The sequence below is a fragment of the Cervus elaphus genome, chromosome 16, assembly GCF_910594005.1.
Source record: "Cervus elaphus chromosome 16, mCerEla1.1, whole genome shotgun sequence".
NCBI lineage: Eukaryota > Metazoa > Chordata > Mammalia > Artiodactyla > Cervidae > Cervus > Cervus elaphus.
The window spans coordinates 1,026,884-1,041,620 of NC_057830.1; the positions used below are offsets into that span (position 1 = coordinate 1,026,884).

Here is a 14,737-nt window from a genome sequence, read left to right on the forward strand (position 1 = left end):
TGGCTTTGATGGTGGTCTCCCCATGGTGTTCAAAAAGAATTTTCATTTTTCAGGGAATAAAGGAGATGTCATAACTTTCAGAGTTGAACACTGGAGAAAAAGTCAGTGTAATAAAGAACAATTCTTTTTTCATTTATTTTCTTAGCCTAAAGAAAATTGTTAACTATTTTAATGATTTGAATTTGAAAATTGTAACTACTTCAAAAATACGTTCTTGACGTAGGTGTTTTGGTAATGTTGTAGTCAACAAAGATTTGGGTGACTGTACAAAAATAATTTATTCTAGGCGGCAGGGCACTCTTCTGCACATTTTGGGTGTTTTGGAGAACAGACGCTGTCCTTCCCTAGTAGCTCAGATGGTAAAGAATCCGCCTGCAATGTGGGAGACCTGGGTTTGATACCTGGGTTGGGAAGATCCCCTGGAGAAGGGAATGGCTACCCACTCCAGTGTTCTGATCTGGAGAATTTCATGGACAGAGGAGCCTGATGGGCTACAGTCCATGGGGTTGCAAAGAGTTGGGCACGACTGAGCGACTTTCACTTCCCTGTCCCTAGCTTCAAGGAGTTAGCTAATTAACAACACAGAATTAAACATGTAAGCATTTAAAAGTCTCCTTATTATTCCTTACTTGCAAGGAAAACCCTGCATTCTATCAATTTATCACCCAGGAAATGAATTGGTAAGCAGTTCACACATTTTCTTAGAGAAATGGTTTGCAACAAAACACACTTGTTGGAAAATAATCATCATTCAAAGGAGTCAGTGGTTTGTTTCGCTCTCATCAATGTTACTCCCAAACCTCTCGTGCGTTAACCAAAAACGTCTTCTAAGCTCCAGTCAGCTAAAAGGGAAAAGACCATTTTCGCTAAGGTGTGCACCCAGGGCATTTTCCCTCAGTGGCGCCCGCTTGGTGGACTGGGTGGGGGGTGGTGGGGGTCTACGAAGGGGACATACGGTGATCTCTTTGGACTCGTCCTCGTCCATCCTGCGGGGCTTCATCTTGGTGTAGTCCACGGGCAGGTCCCAGCAGTCCCCCTCACTCAGCTGGAAGCACCGGCTGCTCACCACTGCCTGCTGGGGGGACATGGGCTCCAGGGGTGTCAGGATCGGGCAGCATCCTTCCCGCGGCCGCTGTTTGTTCATGCTCAGGTCCAGGGTCCCGTTCTCATCCACCTCCATGTCAGGGTTCTGCGAGACAGAAGGACACGGTGACCGACCGCGTCTTCCCTCGGACCACAGCCCTTTCGCCAGGACAGAGGTCAAGCTGGAAACTCCTCATGGCAGTCTCACTCGCAGAAGCTCCCCAGGTGAGCAGAAGTGGTCCCCTCACCAGTTCTGCTCTCCACGCGAGGCTGTGGAACTGGCTGACAGGAGCATAGGGCATCCATCTGTCCGCTTACCTATGGACCACCTCTCAGTCTCTCTTGTCTCTTATCCACGAATCTATCATCTCTCTATCACTTAACTATCATAGATCTGTATCTTTTTTCCCTAATATGTCTCTGCTTTTAGAAATAAGCCTCACCAGAAGAAAAACAAGTGCCTGATTTCAACTCTATCACAGTTCAAAGACCTCTTAAGAGGTCAGAAATGGAAGTGTGTACAAATTATACATCTATACATAAAAATGTACACAGATTTAAAATTCTCTTTTAGTTTCACTGATGCTAATACTCCCAGACTTGGAGATGAAGAAAATACAAGAATTTAGAGGGATGGAGGAGAGGAACTATAATTTCCTTTTTGGGGGGCGGGGGCGGTGGGATCAAATTGAGTCCTACCAGGTACAGACTCTGGGAATATAGTAGTGAACAAAACAAAACAAATCCCTCCACACAGAACTTACTTTCCAATACAAAACCTTATCATACCTGATGAAGAAGATTTTCTGTTTTAAGGCAGGGAAATGTGCAATCACAGTACAACATGCTTCCACGGCAGTGATCGCGGCTGACCTGCTCTAAGGGTCAGCAAACCTGGAATTTAGTCACCCAGCTTTGCAAAAGCCAAAGGGGTGCAAGATGAGGAGTTTCTTTTCGTTTTGATGCTTTAAACAGATCAAGAATCCCTGAGAATCTTCCTCTCGGGAATGGGGAGAGAAGGAAGGGCAGATGGAGGACAGAGGAAAGAAAAATCAAAATACCCCCGACAATCCTCCATTTTTTCCCCCAAAGAGTCATACTCTCTTGAGCAATTTGATGTCAGAGCTGGCGTGAACGCCGCTGCCTACTCAGACGTCTGGCGTCTCTTTCTTCAGGATGTAAGAGCAGAGGGAAGGTGCTTGGAATCAACCTCCGCCTCTGGGCTGTTACCGGGGTAAATCCCAGCGTATTATTCTGTCTGAACCCTTGTCAAAGTGCATCTCTGGTTTCCAGCTTTCAGACTAATACAGCCTTCATCATGTCGGACTGTAATTCCCTTGGTCTTAGTTAATATTTAATAAAGCGAAAACACACGCACACATACACACACACAAAACCTCAAAGGGGTTATTGTCTTTTGTTTTCCCCTTGCCACAAAATTTCCTCCATGGCAGCCTGGCATTTTAGCAGCCTTGATCATGGAAATTGCATGCCCCTGACACTCCTCCAAAATCCAGGAATAAAAATATTAATAGAGAAGAAAGCATTTGCAAGACATAAAATTACTGACCTTTCTCCATTCACACAAATTACACCTATTTCTAACAACTACGGTCAGTGTGGTGCGCTCAGGAGCCTGCCCAGCGGTGCTGGGCGACGAGGTGGCCCTTTGTTCTGGAGACGAGAGCCTCCTGCTCGCCGGCGGGGGCAGGATGCGCTCGCGCCCGGGTCCCTGGCCGCCTGGCGGCCTCTCTGGGCAGCTCCGGGCGCGACGGGGCCGCGCGGTTCCCCCTCCTGCCGGGAGCCGGTCGACGAGGACCCGCCCTGGCCCTGCTCACCGTTGTGGCATCTGTGGTGTTCTGAACTAATGGAAGCTGACTGTAATTGCTTGGCTGGGAGCCCGCGGGGAAACGGGATTTTTGCCCTTTCTTTGTTCCCCAGCTCTGGGCTGGAGGGCGCGGTCCAGCCCTCCCGCGGCGGCCTCCGCCCGCGGCGCTGCACACCCTCCTCTGATTAAGGGCCGGGGCGCAAGGCCCCTCGAGGTTCCTAGTCTCCGTGCTGCCCTCGGGATCGCCAGGAGGGGAGCGTGGTGTGGGTCCTAAAAGGGGGAAGGGCGGTGCTCCTAAATGCACAGGTGAATCTGAAAGACTGAACTGGAAAATGTGTCCCCAGGGCCTTGCGCAGTCAGGCTTCTTCGGAGCAGAGCCGGGGAATGGGCGGTCTGAGCGGGCGTCTGCGAGGGGGACCTCGGGGTCGCGGCGGCAGGGAAGGGAGGTGGGGGTGGGCCGAGGCCCCGCCCCGCCAGGCGCGCCCCGCCCGTACCCTCGCGGCGCACAGGTCCTGCGGCTTGGTGGACAGGTTCTGCGGCATCTCGCGGCAGCGCGTGGACAGGTTGAGGATGGCCGTGGCCGCCATGTGCGCGGCCTCCACGTCGTGCGTGTAGTCGAAGCTGCTCTTGCTGCACGTGCTGCTGGCGCTGCTGCCGCCGCCGCAGCTCAGGTTGCTGCTGCTGCTGGGCGCGTAGGTGCTGGTGGTGCTGCTGCTGGGGCTGGCGTCCTTGCAGTACCGCTTCGCTGGGGAGACAGCGCGCGGCGGTGACTCGGGGGCCCCGCCCAGGCCCGCGGCCGCAGAAGCGCTCCCCGAGCCACCCGCCCGCCCACACCTGTGCGTCGGTCCCCAGGGGGACAGGGCACCTGCCCACCAGCTAATTCCCCAAAAGAAGCCTGGCTTTTCCTGCTTTTTCCTTCTTTCCCATTGTGTGGGCGGAGCCGGGAGCCCGCAGGAAGAGCACCGAGGCTCTCAAGCAGGGGCCAGGGCAGGGGCGCTTTGGAACTGATCCATTAAAGGCCACCCTGCTTCGGGCGCGGCCACCGAGGCGCGGCCCGCACCAGCTGACCACGGTCCAAGGTTGGCTCCTGTTACGGCTGCTCATCTACTCTCACGGGGAGACGGGGACCCTGCGGCCCACTCATCCCTTTAGAGACTGGACGGTCTGTCCCGCCCGGAGGGGCCGCAGCAGCCCTTTGGGGCGCCCTGACCTGTGCAGATGGCCCAGATGCCCAGGGAAGGCTCTTGTGGGTCTGCAAGCACATGCGCTTTGGGAAGGGCGGGCCCTGCCGCTCCGCCCTCGTGTGCATCCCAGCCACCAGCTTCCCTCCCGGATCCGTCTGAGGAACCAGCCTCCCAACCACCCATTCGGACCCACAGGGCAAGGGTGGCTTCCGGAGCTGTTTGCACCTCCTTTAGCACAAGGACGGGAAGGTGACCGATGGATGACTGATTAGGATGTGCCCGGGTCATTAAAGATACAGGATGCCCTTTGCTTAGGAGTCAGCAGCTGGCCTGAGCCTGCAGAGGGGGCGGGAATTACTCCGAGGGGAGCCCCGAGGGCGCCAGGAGAGCTGACTGCAGGGTCTGCAGGGTGCCACCCCCTCCAGCAACCCACCCCTTCACAGGGCACAGGCCCCTCCTGCAGGGAGCTCAGCCGTCACCAGACAGAGGCCAAGCTGCAGGGGGAGCCCAGAGGGGGCTCCAGCCCTGCTCAAGGCTGCCTGTGTGCACACGAGAGCCCCATCAAGATCATTCTGGCAGACAAGTCACCTCTTCTGAAAGAGGGAGGGGACGCTGCTCCCCTGTCCTCAGCATTGCCTTCCTTGTGCCTGCAACCTGGCGCCCCGCCCAGGTGTGGTCAGCAAGTGACCACGTGATCACAGTCAACACTGCTGGTCATCACAGCACCCCCAAGAGCGGCCCCAAAGCACCCTGTTCCCACACAAATGAAAGCACCGACTTTCACCACTGACAGCTTTCGACCTGGGACGGAAGACTGAGTTTTCCTGACCCCAAGGACGTGGCGGGGGGAGGCTCTGAGCGTGCAGCCGCCTCAGGGAAGCTGCCGACCTTGTCGCAGCCCTGCGCCGGAGCCGGGCTCAGTTCCACACCCTCACACCCGCCCAGTGCAAGGAACGACTTCCGTCCTGCTCATGGGACTCGGTCAAGCCCGAGGACCAGTCCTCACACTTGTGCGGGTGCCTGCCCTTCTCCTCTCCCCCGTGAGCACACCTGCTCGGCACAGCGGACAGCACGGGGGCTGTGGTCCCCCCTCTGAGCACAGACGGGGAGGCAGGGGACCGCGCAGGGCACCCCCGGTGGGCTCTGTAAACAAACCAGGGCAGCGGCCGCTGGGCAGCTCACAAGTCTCGCCGAAAGGACTCAAGTTTGTGGCTTCACATCATTTACAACTTTGTTATAAAAACGGGAATATAAAAACTGGGGGGGGGGGGGGGGAATGAAATACCACTTAGGAGGGATTTTTTTTTTTTTCTTTTTTCCCTAGTGAGGGTTAGACACTGGTTCAGGAAAAGAAACATGGTCCACATAAATAAGGAAAAAAGTTTTGTTTTGCAATGAGGGGATTTCAGTTTCCAAAACAAAGTAAACAGCATACGTGTGTCTACGCAACAGACTGCACTCTGCAACTTCTGGTAAAAGGCAGGGACTTTACCAAATATTCAAATCAAAAGACTCCACTTCCCCTGGATTATGCCAAGCTGATGGGCCTCGTCCAGAATTTTAGCAGCTGATGGAACTGGACAATTTATTGATGTGCCTGTCAGCTCACATGACCCAGAAGGAAGGCGAACAGAACATTTGTTTCACAAGCATCCTTTCACCACGGGCCATCAATCATAAATTCTTTGCTCCAAATGCAAATAAGTGTCTGTGTACTTCAAGTCTCTCAGATAATGAAGCTCTTTGGTTTTAGTCATTATTTCCTATTTGTAAAATATTTACAAAGCTGTTAGTGTCAGTAATCTTTATGACCAATCACACGAACAGCCGACTCATTGGAAAAGCCCCTGCTACTGGGAAAGATCGAAGGCAAAAGGAGAAGAGGGCGGCAGAGGGTGAGATGGTCAGATGGCATCACTACCTCAACGGACATGAATTTGAACAAACTTCAGGAGACAGCGAAGGACAGGGCAGCCTGGCGTGCCGCAGTCCACGGGGTCGCAAAGACTCGGCTACAACTTAGCAACTGAACCACAGCACGCTCAGAGCTTCTGGGGCTCACTGTGTGGACACCAGGGGGTGCCACAGAGCAGGGGCAACTCTGCCTCACTCCCAGCCCTGGGACAGCCCTCACCTTCCACTTTAACCAAGTCAAAACTTTCTTTTTCTTTTGGCAAAGCTATTTTCAATCAAAGGTTTTCCCAATCAACCCGCAAACAAATGCATTCATGTTCCTCAGATGCCAGCACATCCTTGAACTTAGGAGACAGAACAGCTTCTACTCCAGAGAGAGGCCCTCTCATTTACAACGTGAGAAGTCCACCTGATCTTACCCCATGCTGAGAAACATCTCAAGTGCCCTGCCCTCTTGTGCAGGAAAAGGAAAAACAGGCTGGGGTTTACAGTGATTAAAGATGATAAATTAGAAAAAACAACCAGCCACCTTCCAATTCAGTCTATCTGCCTGAAAGACTCTTTCGACGTGGGTGCGTAGCCCTTCTGAACTATCGTTTTCTGTAGGGAGTAGATCACTGTGGCCTTCCGATCTGAATTTCTGTGAAAAGCAGGCAAAATGGAACACAGACGGGAGATATGCTTCCTGAGGATCCGCCCCCTGGTTGGGCCTGCGCCCCCGTCAGTTCTGGGTGGACTCAGGGGTCTGCACCCCCTAATTCGTAGCCCTGACTCCCAGATGTCATGTGGGTTCCTGGCTGTGCTTTCCCGTAAGCAAGCCGAGACGCGGATGCAGAGTCCTCAGGGGAACAGCGGTGCCTCCCGAAGGCAGTTTGCTCACGTGGTTTACAGTTTATCACGTCTAAACCGGGGCTGGATTCTTGGTGGTCTCCCGCCTGCTCACTCTCTCTGGGTACCATCTGCCCAGCTTCTGTCTGTCCAGGCCGCACCCGCCGTGGAGGGGGGGGGTGGGCTTCGGGTCTCGGGAGATGGGACGTGGGACCCAGAGCTGCAGGGGGAGGCCTGGACCTCTCCTTGTGCACAAGCAGATCTGAGGAGGCTGGGGGCAGGCTGCTGAGTCCAGGCACAATCTGTCCTGAGGATATGACTGGGAAGAAGCTCCTGGAGGCGGAGGTGAGTGTGGGGGGTGGGAGAATGGGGAGGCAGGTCTTCCAAGGAGAGGCTGACCTGGGGGTGGGGGTGGAGGCAGGGAGGCCTGGCCCAGAGGATGGGACCTGGAGGCACAGGAGGGCTCGCCCATGGGGCCCTCCCTATGCCAGTGATGAGGCCTAGGCTGGGGAGGGCAGGCGATGGGGAGGTGGGCAGATCAGAGACAAGGCCTTTGAAGAACAGCTGTTGTTCAGCTGTGAGCTGTGTCTGACTCTTTGCAGCCCCGTGGCCTGCAGCACACTAGGCTCCTCTGTCCTTCTCCATCTCCCTGACTTTCCTCAAACTCATGTCCACTGAGTTGGTGATGCCATCCAACCATCTCATCCTCTGTCATCCCCTTCTCCTCCCGCCTTCAATCTTTCCCAGCATCAGGGTCTTTTCCAATGAGTTGGCTGTTCACATCAGGTGGCCAAAGTATTGGAGCTTCAGCTTCAGCATCAGTTCGTCCAGTGAAAATTCAGAGTTGATTTCCTAAACAGAGAGTGGTTTAAGGATGGGAGGGAGAATGTGGAAGTTGGGAATAACCCAGAGGGAGGCTCACGAGAGGGGCCCACGTGGGGCTGAGAGCGTAGGGTTTTAACAAAGCCTGAGGGTGGTGATAAACTGCCCAGAGACACAGTGGGATGGCTTAGACCCAGTCGGAAACTTTTTCTGTGAAGGGCCTGGCAGTGGTGAAGGCTTGGCGGTTACGAGGTCTCTGATGGCACTGCACGTCGGGCTGTTGTCCTGGGAAACAGCCGCCGTCCACACAGATGAGGAAAACTGCTTCTGAACACTGAAATTTGAATTCTTCTTTTGTTTTTCCCCCCATCTATTTTACAGTGGAAATGCCATTCTTAGCTCACCATAAACAGGCCTCGGGGGAGGCGGGGAGACCCCGGCCAGGGGCAGGGCTCCTTCCTGTATCACTCCCGCTTGGGATGTCAGAGGTCGGTGTGCTCTGCCCCGAGGCAGACGACACAAAGTCGTCTCCTCACCGCCTCCGGGTCGCCCTGTCCCTTCTCTCCCGCATCTCAAGTCCTGCCTTGCTGGCCAGCCGGCAGCTTCCACTCACTCGTGCATTTCCTGCCTTCTGGTAATTTCCACTCACAATCAAGTTTAAAATTCACCACTTTGGTAAAACTCATGCTGATTCCTTCAGGCAGCATGGACACCTTGCTTCACTGTGCCTGGGTGTGTTTCACTGTCTTCTATAACCCAGAGTCTCTTCCTTGAAGCTTGTTATAAAGAAGAGGAAGAAAATGGATGGATGGATGATGGGTAGATAGGTGGGCCCATGGTTGGATGCATGGATAGATAGATGGATGGATGGAGACATGGATGGATAGATGTATGGTGGACAGATAGGTGGGTCCATGGATGGAAGAATGGAGAGAGAGAGGGATAGACAGACTGGTAGATGAGACATACAGCTACTCCTGAGTGTCTGGAAGAACGCGGGTGAATAAATCGATGTTTGTTGACTGTTCTTGGTCATGGCTGGTGGAATGTGAGGGACGACCCCAGAGCCTGGGGCAAGAGTCCTGCTTTTCCAGCCTCTGTGCACCCCAGACCCCGACCCCCACTCCCAGGCGTTATGCTCCCCTCCCCCCCAGGAGGCTCATTCCACAGTCTCTGGGGGCAGTGGCCCAGTCCATTGTGCACCTGGAGCAAGTCTTGGAGACAGCCCTCTTGGGGGCGACTGCAGACACCGGCCATGCCGTGAAGGCTGCCTTTCCCTTTCCCTCAGTTTCTAGAAGACTTGGCGCTGAAGTGTCTCTTCTGTGTTCTTTTAATTTGGGGATCAGCTGAAGAGCAGGGCAACAGCAGGGGTCTTTTCTGGGGGGCGAACGATACTAACATGTGTAGGTTCCCCTTGTAGCCTTGTTGGCTGAGCTGCACCTAGTCAGCCAGCAGGCTGGAACAATTGCTCCCTCTGCTTTCAAGGAAACCACCACGCGGGAGGATTCATGTGTCTGTTCCCACTCAGCTCCTAAAAGGAAGAGCTGAGAAAGAGCATGGTGACCCTAGTCATGCCTTGACCAGATCCAACCAGAACAACGCAATGGAAAGGACAGGAAATCGGGTCTCGCAGGACAACAGCAACAGGCTGTGTGCAGAAGTGGCCACCAGACCCTATAAAACGTCAGTGAACTGGGGACCCTACAAGCACAGACCTTAATTGTGTGGTCTGAAGAATTCAAGTTCTTCAGATCCCTCATTTGCATCAAATGAATGAAGTCATAACAAAGCCTGAAATTAGCAAATTATTATTACAAAACCCTCAATTATTATGTTATACCCTAAGCCACTCCCTTTTCTCTGCTTCCATCTTTGTTCCTATGTACTTAGAATTGATACATGCAAGGGTAATCAATCTGAGATACATCAAAGAAATATTATATTTCATTCACCATGCAAATTAATTGCTATTAACATAAAGAATGACTAAAATAATGTAGAAAAATGTGCAGCAACTCATATGGAATTGTGAAAAGGTTTTGGAACTCCCCAAGCATTCAATTTAAATGGATTTTTTTGGTGTGCAGTGAGTTTAATTAAATATCTTTTTCAGAGAACTGCTCTGAAATCTTCCAAACCCTCTCTCCTGGCCTCTGCTGAAGAATGCCAAGATAAGACTCCTAAATCACCCAGCGTACACAACCCACGTCCCCATCGGTAACATCTGCCAACTAAGTCCATATATCCTAGAACTGAAAATAGAAATGTGGTTAGATAGATACGCAGTCTCCCCTCTGTGCTTCAGTTACTTACCAAATTAGCTCTGTGATGACACGGGAACTAGCCTGTTTAGAGTTTGCACCCCTTCTTGTGGGTTCAGATATGCACGAGTGAAAATAAACGATCTTTCCCCGTGAAGCATACGTTTACCTATTTCATGGGCTCCACGAGCGAGGCCAGTGACAGAGTCACAAAGCCAGGACAGGACGCTCCCCAGGCCCCACCCTGGGGTCCGAGCCTGCTGGAAGAAGGCTGGTGGGGCCCGCGGAAACTGCATGTTAGATTCACTGGTGACTTTTTAAAAATGCTGCCCACAGGGACCACCTCTGGGGAGTCAGATTCAACTGGTCTGGGGTGCAGCCATAGACATCAGAATTAAAACATCTCCCCAATGAATGCACCATGCATCCTGACTTGAGAACAGGCAGGGAGCACAGAACTCTCAGAAGGACCAGGAACTCTGGGCAGATACCCCGGCTCTCCTGGTTTTGTCTGTGTCGGGGTGTCTATCAGAGGAAGCTGGTGGAGATGAGGACACGTCTCAGCAGCGCCGTGGAGCAGACAAGCCCACGGCTGTCTGTCTCCACTGCCTGCCGGCGCCTGGATGATGCTCTGCCCTGGGGACGATGGGGAAGGGGTCTCCCTCCCTCCCTGCCCCCCTCCCTCTCCCAGGACCTGCTCGCCCACACCTGCGGGTACCTGGGGCCGCAGGAAACCCGCCTAGGCTGCGGGCGTGCTTTCCTTGGTGCCCAGCGAGCGACCCCATGCTCGGTCGGTTTGTAGGCAATGGATATGCACAACAACAACATTATCAACGGCAAGCGTGACGCTCATGTAGAAGAGGGTGCACCTCCTACCATCGAATCCTTTGGGGGATATGTCCCTGGTTTGCACCTTGGGAGCTATGGCCCGCTTGCCATAAGTATGGCTGTCGTATGTGTTGTACTCAAACGAAGTCTTGGAATATTTCTCCAGCTCTTTGGCCAAGTTGGAGCGAGGCGTGGTGGTGGGCACGTTGTTTCTGTAGCCGTAGTGTGGGATCTCCAGCTGCTTTACAAAGCACATGGGCCTGGAAGCAAAGAGAGAGAATGGACAGCTTGCTTTCTCACGGCCACGCATGGGACGCAGTTCATCTTAAAACCAGAACATCTTGTTTCTTAGCTGCGTTAAGGAACCGGAATCTTGCCCTAAAATCCCAATTCTGTTTTCTTGAGAAAAGGCCAAGCATGCTGTAAGGATACAACATCAAGTCGGCTTCTGCCAAGATGCCGACTTTTTGGAAATAAAAAGGACAGAAAATAAAATACTTAACTTCTTGCCCTGTTTTTTTTTTTTTTTCTTTTCAGAGTCTAAGAAAGTGTGGAGAAGAGAATGCAAAGTGAATGTGGGAAGGGATCTCAGATCCCTGTTTTGTGGGGCTTTCAGACAGTGTTGCAAGCATCACGCATGGTGAATCGAGAGAAGCAGCTCCCTTAACAAAATATGAGGAAGTGAGAGAAATACTCTCAAGGATGTGGATGGAGAAGATGCTACATAGACATGTATTCAGCTGGACAATACAATGGAACACGTTTTGATGCGTTCTGACAAATATTAACGTGCACTTTCAAGGTTGGCACCTAGTAGTCATTCATTTTTCTACACGATGCAATAAAATGTCTAAATAGAAGAACTCTGTTACATATTCATTAATATTCTATCTTGTGTTTCGTGTGTCCATCTATCTCAGAGGACATTTTAGACTTTTTTTAAAAAAGTAATTTTAGATTTGCAGGAAATTGATGCAGGGAATTCCCTTAGACTTTCTGCCCCAAACTTCTCCGTATGTTAACAAGTTTATCTATCAAATCACCAACACATTTACTTTGATGTCATTAATTTAGCTTATTTACTTCTCAAATCACCAAAAAGATGTAACAATTAGTTAAATGTCTATTATTTGGGGCATTTGAGCAGGCAGTGGGGTGGGTCATAAATGAACGAAAGCCTAGGCCTTGCCTTCAAATGTCACCTGGACTGTGATCTTGTTTTAGGAGCCCAAGGGCTCTCAGAGTCCTGGGGAATGGAGGACCCCTCGGGGCCATGAAAGTCCATTCAGTTTTAAGGGACAAGGTGGTGTTTGTCAAGGTTAAGATCCGGGATGGGGCAGGAAAGACACCAGGAACATTGAACGATAAGGAGCAAGAAAGCCCAGTGCATCTCTGGGGGCAGTAGGAGGCGGGGCGGGTGGGCCCAGGCAGGGACTGTCCACTCGTCCAGGACAAAGGACGTGGGCCTGGAAGGCTTGACCCTTAAGCCCCGAGGAGGTGGGACCAGCTCTGAGGGCGGGTGTGCTGGAGCAGAGGCATCGAGGAGGGACATTTGGTGACAAAATGGAGCAGGTGCTGGGGGCCTGAGACAGGGGTCGGGGGGGGGCCTTGGGCAGGACTGCAGCCCTCACCTAAGTCTCAAGGACCTGTTAGACCCCCTGCCTGAAGACTCTTAAAAGCATAAGTAGCTGAACGATCGTAGGTTGAAATTCTCTTCCTTCCTTCCTGTCTTCTCGTTCCCCCGCCACCCAGAACGAGCGGCTCCTGAGTGAAGACATTTGAGGAACATGAAGTGACATAGACGGCCCAGGTCCTCCAGACCCGCTCACAGCCGGGGCAACAGCGCCGAGTTGCGCCCTCGGGGTGCAGAGCTGAGCCCAGCCTGGCCAGCCCAGTGCCTCCCGCACCATGGAGGAGGCTTCTGCCCCCAGGCCTGTCCCCATTATGCCTCTTCACTCCCAGCCAAGGCGGGGGAAGGCCATTGCTGCAGAAGGGCTGGCCCAGGGCCTTCGGCTTCACTGTCAGTTGACGTGGCTTCCCGTCACACCACGTGGAGAAAGGGGCCCGGGCTCGGGGTCACAAAGGAGTCCTCTCTCTGAGTGAGGCGACGCCTGCCACTTCCCATGTGTCTCATCCGTGCCCAGGGGCCAGTGAGTGCCTCAGTGAAAGGCAAGCTTGGAGCCGAGCCCAGGACGGGGGGAGGGAGGTGGGCATGGGCTCTGTCCAGCCCTGGGGGTGCCTGTGCAAGGGGAGGGGCCTCAACAGAAGCCCTCTGCCCCAATCTCTCCCTTTGCTCAAACTATCCTTGGATTAATCACTCCTCCCCAAACGTGCGCTGCCACGGGGGCCGTCACGCTGAGCAGTCCTCGGGGAGGGACGCTTTTGGTGTGGCCGCACCTGTAAGAGGGGTGAGTCACGGGCACTTGGGGACAAGTGAGGTGGGCAGTGACCTCGAGGAGAAAGGCCTAGAGGGGCGCACCCCAGAATTTACTGCGCTTTCTCTCTAAATGGGAGGATCATAGAAGGTTTTTATTTTCTTATTTCTGTCCAGTGAAGCATTTCTCATTTTCTGTAAAGATTTTAACTTTTCTATTGAGAGATAAAAAGGAGTTTAACGACTATGGTAAAATCCTTTCAGGAAAATGGGAAGTAATACATGACAAAACCAGGGAGGTGTTTGTATCGTTTGCCTAGTGATTTTTTTCCAGGTGATTTATCCCAAAGAAATAATTTAATAGAAGCAAAATTGCATGCGTGTGTGTATGTGTGTGTATCTGTGTGAGTGTATCTCTATCTGGGTAGGTGGGTGTGCATCTTTCTCTGTGCATGCAGGTGTGTGTAGGTGGGTGTGCATGTCTGTGCATGTGTGTGCGCGTGTCTGTGCAAATGTGGGTGTGTGTGTGCAGGCATCTCTGTGCATGTGCATGTGTGTTTGTGTGTTGTGTGTGGTATGAGGGTACGTGTGGGTATGTGTGCACAAGCGTGTGAGTGTGTGTGTGCAGATGTGCGAGTGTGTTTCTGTGTGTGTCGTGTGTGGTATGAGGGTACATGTGGGTATGTGTGCACAAGCGTGTGAGTGTGTGTGTGCAAGTGTGTTTCTGTGTGTGTCGTGTGTGGTGTGAGTGTACGTGTGGTATGTGTGCACAAGCATGTGACTGTGTGTGTGCAAGTGTGTTTCTGTGTGTGTCGTGTGTGGTATGAGGGTACGTGTGTGTGTGTGTGCAAGTGTGTTTGTGTGTCGTGTGGTGTGAGGGTACATGTGGGTATGTGTGCACAAGCGTGTGAGTGTGTGTGTGCAAGTGTGTTTCTGTGTGTGTCATGTGTGGTGTGAGGGTACGTGTGGTATATGTGCACAAGCGTGTGTGTGTGTGCAAGTGTGTTTCTGTGTGTGTCGTGTGGGGTATGAGGGTACGTGTGGGTGTGTGCACAAGCGTGTGAGTGTGTGTGTGCAAGTGTGTTTCTGTGTGTGTCGTGTGTGGTGTGAGTGTACGTGTGGGTATGTGTGCACAAGCGCACATGTGTGTGTGAGTGTGTTTCTGTGTGTCGTGTATGGTGTGAGTGTACGTGTACTATGTGCACAAGCGTGTGTGTGTGTGTGCGAGTGTGTTTCTGTGTGTGTCATGTGTGGTGTGAGTGTACGTGTGGGTATGTGTGCACAAGCGTGTTTGTGTGTGCAGATGTGCGAGTGTGTGCACACATGTGTGCTTTTATGTGTGCATGTGTGTGTGTGCATGCGTGCTCACTGCCTGCCCTTCAAGAGTCAGCTTGGACTCGTGCTAAGTGCCAGGCTAGAAGTGCTTCCAGCACAGGTGTGCCCCGCCTTGGGCACCAGCAGCTGTGGGGATCACGGCACGATTCTCACAAGGACGCGGAGGCTGCTGCTGTGACCCCGACCAAACGTGGAGGTCGACCAGCTTGCACATGGATGAGGGCTTGAAGGGACCACGTGGAAATGAGTGTTGAGGGAAACGAGGGCTTCCTCCTCACTG

The 14,737-nt window shown here is 52.7% G+C and overlaps 1 protein-coding gene across 25 annotated transcripts in view; it reads right to left on the minus strand.

The window, feature by feature from the left end:
- Window positions 1–14,737, minus strand: part of MYT1L (myelin transcription factor 1 like) — a 394,736-nt gene that overhangs the window by 68,632 nt on the left and 311,367 nt on the right. For all 25 annotated transcript variants that reach the window (XM_043927254.1, XM_043927245.1, XM_043927243.1 and 22 more), the window contains 3 exons: window positions 10,797–11,008; window positions 3,406–3,656; window positions 956–1,189 (listed from right to left, as the gene is read on the minus strand). In XM_043927254.1, the coding sequence (XP_043783189.1) occupies window positions 956–1,189; window positions 3,406–3,656; window positions 10,797–11,008 (697 nt within the window). The remainder of the gene's footprint in view (window positions 1–955; window positions 1,190–3,405; window positions 3,657–10,796; window positions 11,009–14,737) is intronic.